The 5,750-nt window shown below is 47.3% G+C and overlaps 1 protein-coding gene across 1 annotated transcript; it reads left to right on the top strand.

Annotated features, from left to right (window-relative positions):
• Window positions 1-3,284: 3,284 nt before the first annotated feature.
• Window positions 3,285-4,203, top strand: LOC101755540. Its single transcript, XM_004965777.2, has one exon. The coding sequence runs from the start codon at window positions 3,323-3,325 to the stop codon at window positions 3,938-3,940; it is 618 nt and encodes a 205-aa protein (XP_004965834.1). The 5' UTR covers window positions 3,285-3,322; the 3' UTR covers window positions 3,941-4,203.
• The last annotated feature ends 1,547 nt before the right edge of the window (window positions 4,204-5,750 follow it).

Here is a 5,750-nt window from a genome sequence, read left to right on the forward strand (position 1 = left end):
GAAAGAAAGAGAGGAAAGAAGGGGAAGAAATCTCCTAGGATTCAGGTTAGTTTTTTAATGTCGTAGTATAGTAAATCTAAAAATACATTGTGCTTTTAGATGCTAAAAATCTAGCTTAGTATGTATAGTAGATTTGGTATTTATTTCGCAGTTTAGTATTTAGATTTACAGATATGTTGTGTGATTTTAGATGTTAAAAATGTAGCTTAGTTAGTATAGTACATTCGGTTTTCAGCTAGAAGTATTTGCTAGTATAGTTTCATGAATTTTTAATATTTTTATTATACAACCGTAGGATGCCGAGGCGTGGAAAAGCTGGTAAAGTAAGGTAATCTCAGTGCACGTTATCAACCGTACGTTAACTGGTAGTCGTATGATTTAATCTTAGTTGCTTTCGGTTCTTACAACGAAAATGGTAAAGGTGGAGTGGTGTTCCGTTGACCGGAAATGCCTTCGATCGTTTGCCTCTGTCTGGTGGTGTTCCAGTGCCCATGTGCTTTTGCGGCGATCCTTGCAAGGTAGCCAAGTCCGATGAAGAGGACACGTATAGGTAGAGGTATTGGATGTGTTCCAACTTTGCATTTGAGCCTACACTTTGTCAGCGCCGCATTAACAAGATGGTGAGGAATTGATGTTGTGCAATAATTATTTTGTGCCATATGACATCTTGCATGCTTTTTTTTGTTTTGTAATAAATACATTTTTTGTAGACCCCTCCACCGCTCTGTGATTTTGAGCAGTGGATTGACACTGAGATCAAGCCTGAGGACAAGGAGCACATGCGGTATATGTTGCAGTGGGTGGCAGAGAGCAAGGAGAGGATGGAGAAGAGGCTCAGAGAGGAGGCTGCAGAGAAAGAGGCTCAGGAAGAGGAGGAAAGGAGGCGTCTTGCTGCGGAGAGGGAGGAGAGGGAGAGTAAGCTTGAGCGTGCACGTCGAGCGAAAGCAGCGATGGAAGAGAACCCCGATGCCCTGAGGAAGGGAAAGTGGCCTCGTTGTACTCAGTAGGCCCTGTTATTGGCTACTACTCCGTTGTGTGCGGTTGTGTCCATGTTTTATTCATGGATAATGTTGTGTATTGTTGGACCTTTTATTGTGTTGTGTTTAGGTCATGTACTCCGTTATTTGCCATATGAAACCCTTCATGAAAAATTGGACATATCATATGATTGGTAAGTCTCTTCTCGTGAAACCATCTATGTAAGCTCGATACCTCGGAGTTCCTTCAAGCGAAACCAACTCCCAAAAGTTTATGTCCGGCCGTCTTTGCACTACAACCCTCACTGACACATCCGCTTGATCTCTGTCAACACCTAAGTCCCTACAGAGCCACTTGCATATGCCCCCCAAGTTCTCTCTCTTGCTCTTGGAACACACTTGGTGAAACATGAGAATCCACTCAAATCTACCCCTTCTGGACTATATCTAACCTCCCCCGGCCCATAGTACACTTGAATATTGACACCATCCGACATGTCTGGCAACATACATGAAACGGGCAATCCAAATTATTCTCAGCACTATACATAAATTAACTACAATAACGATCTCAATTGAATAAACAAACAACTATGTAACACTAAACCGAGCTTACTAACTTTATCATAGACATGCACCACAACAAATAAATCTAATAATGTTAAAAAAACTATATTGTAATACCTAACAAAAAATTATAATTTACTTACTACATTTATCGCAGTGATTTACCGGAACAAACAAATCTAATATTGTTATCAAAAAACTCTATTCGAATACCTAACAAAAAATCAGAATTTAATAACTCATTTATTCTAGCCATTTACCATAACAACTAAATCTAATAATGTTTACTCTATTTTACTGTATATGCTAAATCAGTTATACTAACTAAGCTACTTTTTCCTATCTAAAAACAGCTAAAAGTTTCTAAGTCTAGATCTACGTCCACTATTACTTCTAAGTCTAGATGTACTAATATTTCTAAATCTCAGATCCACTAATATTTCTAAATCTAGATCTAAACTAAACTAAACTATACTATAGTATACTATACTAAACTACGAGATTAAAAAAAATTACCTGCGAAAGACGGAAGAAACCCTCTTCCACCTCCTCCTTCTTTCTTTCTTTTTTTTCTTCCCTTCTCCTCCTCTCCCCTCTCTGTTTTTTTTCCTTCCCTCCTTTCCTCTTTCTCTTCCCTCTTCCTTCTCTAGCTTGCTGCGGGCGCGCACTGGTGCGGGGAGAGGGGAGGGGCGTGGGCGGGTTTTAAAGGGGCGACTGTCGCCGGCCCAGGCGGCGGAAGGGCCTTACCGCCACCTGGGTGGCGGTAACGCCTCAACTCACGCGCCCGCAGTTACGCCAGCTGCTGACTGTTGGCAGCCGGCGGTAAGGCTCTTCCGCCGCCTGGGCCGGCGGCAATAGTCTAGATCTGCAATTTTTCCATCCAACTATATATCTCTGCAAAATCAAAAAAAAAATAAAAATAAAAAACATTCCAACAAAAAGGGCGAGCGGCCCAGCGGTTGCGGCGACAAAATCCCGCGAGGGGCCCGTGAGGCCGTGAGTCATTCACGTGGTCTCTCCGCGGAAACGAACGAACTGGTCCTGGAAACCTATCCAAACTGCGTGCGCCCGCGACGGGACGGGGTTCCCGGGTCGGCTGTGCTTCCGCGTCAGCGCCCACGCGCCGGCCCCAGCCGTTGGTTTTTGGATTGTGCTTCTGCTTCTGAGACTTTGCGACTTGGACCCTGCGGATCTGGTGTTTTGCCGTGAGGTACCAGGGGATACGGCTTTCTTGGGGCAGAGGTTACGACCGCTTGGATGGTTTTCAACGAAGAGCGTTCTGTGGTTTAAAGCTGACTTACGAGTTACACAGGTTTGGGAACCAGCAGTTTACTTGAACGAAAAGGCAAAGTTGCCGTTAGCATGCTAGACTAGGAAATGCTATTGTCTCACTCGCCATCTTAATTCTCAAACTCCTTTTAAAACACTACAACAAAATTTGCTTGATTATTAAACATGTATATGACGCATCAAATGAAACCAAACCATGCATGCACCTTGCGCAAAACGAGTAACGGTCTTGGACAAAAGCAAACGGTATGCTCTCTGGGAACGAGTAAACAACTAACAGCATGGGTTGAAGAAGTATGCCCGAAATAGTGGATAATCAAGGGAGTGAAGTGCTAAAGCGCAGACACATTCTCTGATCCCTACGTTCGCGTCAACGTTTCCCCCTCCTCCACTTTTGGCCGCTCCGCTATATATACAAGCTCCCATTGGTCAACTCCACACCATTCCAAACCATCCTAAACCACGCATCCGTGTCCACCACAAGTTTCATGGGATCGGGCCTCTCTAGCAACCACCACCGGAGAAGCAGCGCGTCGCTTCACCAGCCGCCGCCGGCGGCGGCGGCGCCGGCCCTGGTCGTCGCGGCCGACGGCTCGCTGCGGGAGTTCGCGCCGGCGTCCTCCCCCGTCTCCGCATCCGACGTCCTCAACGGCGCCGGCAGCAGCAATGCCTTCGTGTGCAGCTCCGACGCGCTCTACTTCGACGCGGACGTGCCGGCGCTCGGCGCCGACGAGCTGCTCCGCCCGGGGCAGATATACTTCGTCCTCCCCGCGGAGATGCTCGGCCGCCCGCTCTCCAGCGCCGACATGGCCGCGCTCGCCGTGCGCGCCAGCGACGCGCTGGCGGCGAGGCCGCGGGCGGCGCGTGCTGCTTCCCACAACGGGCGCGCGCGCCGCGGCGGGCTCATCACCAAGGCGCGCGTCGTGCCGGCGGCGCACCACGCGCCGGACGGCGACGAGGAGATCAACGAGAAGCTGAACCAGCGGACCCTGGGGGGATTCGAGACGGCCTCGCGGAGCCCGGCGAGAGCCGCCAAAGGATCCGTGCCGGCGGCGCGGCCGCCGATGAGGAGGGCACTCAGCACCATCATGGAGGACGCCGATTGATAAGAAAAACGGCTTGAATTGAAAGCGCGTGTAGTGACTTTCGACCATTCACGGCAAGCATAAGCCTGATTATTGATAGGTTTAGTTTTTCTTTCGATTGATCTCCCTTTTTTTTTTGCATAGATAGGATGTTCAAGATACTCCACAAAGAAGATATATATGAAGAGTTTGACAGGAAACATTGTTGTTTGGTTGACCGGTGTTTGTGCATACTCGATTATAGAGTGGAATGAAATTTTGTCTGTTGACTTCGTTCTTTGTTATTTCAGTTATTATTAGTTGCATAACTTGTCAGGCCTAGGAAGAATTGCAGAGGGGAGAAAATGAACGATGTGAAGATCGGCCAAGTCACCAACCAGTTCTTTGAACTTATAGTTTGTTATTCATCATCTTTATCATAACGTCAAGTTGGTCGCGTTGGTCTAAGGCGCCAGTTTCAGGTACCGGTCCGAAAGGAACGCATGGGTTTCAAATCCTATTCTTAACATTTTCCTCTAGTTTTGTCGATTTACCATCTGTTGCAGCGACTTTTGCGGTTCCTCTAGTTTTGTCGATTTACCATATGTTGCAGCGACTTTTGCGGGGTAATTTCTGTGCCCGGGACAACCGGTAATGCTAGCTTTGAATTGTTGCATCCGACACGATGTGATTTTTGACTCATTTTTCACCTCCCTAGCTGTGAGGGCATTACTGAAAACTGAGACGCCGTCCTACAGGCTAGAGCTGACCGGAGACTTGAAGCAGCGAGCATTCCGAGGTAACCCTTGACCCCAGCACATGCTCATGGCATTGGCGCTGGTGTTGGTTGCTAAAGAGTTCGCTATCAAGGTCTCGATCGACAGGACGACAGCTTGATCCGATTTTATTGCAATAACATTAGGAACTAGGTAACTGTACCGGTTGAGTTTAATGGGGATGAAACTCCTCTCAGATAGTATGATGAAATTTACCATTCTCTCTCTTTATAAAGACCTAGCCAAGTCAGCAAAAAATGCTGATGTGGCATGGAAATTTAATGCCCATAAAACTTTTTATGAAACTTCCACTAAAATTGGTCTAAGCACGCGAGCTGATGACCGTCGTGTCACCTTAAACGGGAGGGAGGGGATGGCTCTCCCGCGATGGCCAAACTATCGACGAGCCCTAGCTGTGAGGTCCCTGTTCCCACGCGCACACGGTATGCTACGCTACGTAGAACATGGACGAGGAGTCGAGAACAGCCTTGCGCTGCTGAATGGAGGAGCCCCGGCGGCCTGGCTGGATGGAACTATGGAAGGCATGGTAGTGGAACAGCGGCCGTTGGCAGGGACCCCACGGAGACGAGCACGTCAGATGGACCCTGTGCGGTATGGTCAGACAGATGACGAGGACGGAGGTCTGACCTGAACCGCGCGTGTGCGTGTCCCCAACTGTTGCGCCTACTGATTGTTTCACCTGTACGGCTGGGTGGGTGCACCATCCGCGAGCCGCACACACGGTTCACACCTCCGAAACTTCCATAGCATGATCCTATGTACTACCCTACGCCTCGCCCCGCAACGTACAATCCCAAAGCGGTACTCACTCCGTACCAATATAAATGCACTTATAAGATTTGAACTGCTCCCTCCATTTCAAATTATAAATCATTTCAACTTTCTTGGAGAGACCAAAATTATAGAGAGGATCACAAAGATTTATGGCACCGAATAGATATACTATGAACATATATTTAATGAATAGATTAATGGTACTTATTTAGTATCATGAATATTAGTACTTTATTGTATAAATTTGGTCAAACTTGAAATGTTTTGACTCTCTAAGAAAG

The sequence above is a fragment of the Setaria italica genome, chromosome IV (assembly GCF_000263155.2).
Source record: "Setaria italica strain Yugu1 chromosome IV, Setaria_italica_v2.0, whole genome shotgun sequence".
NCBI classification, from domain to species: domain Eukaryota; kingdom Viridiplantae; phylum Streptophyta; class Magnoliopsida; order Poales; family Poaceae; genus Setaria; species Setaria italica.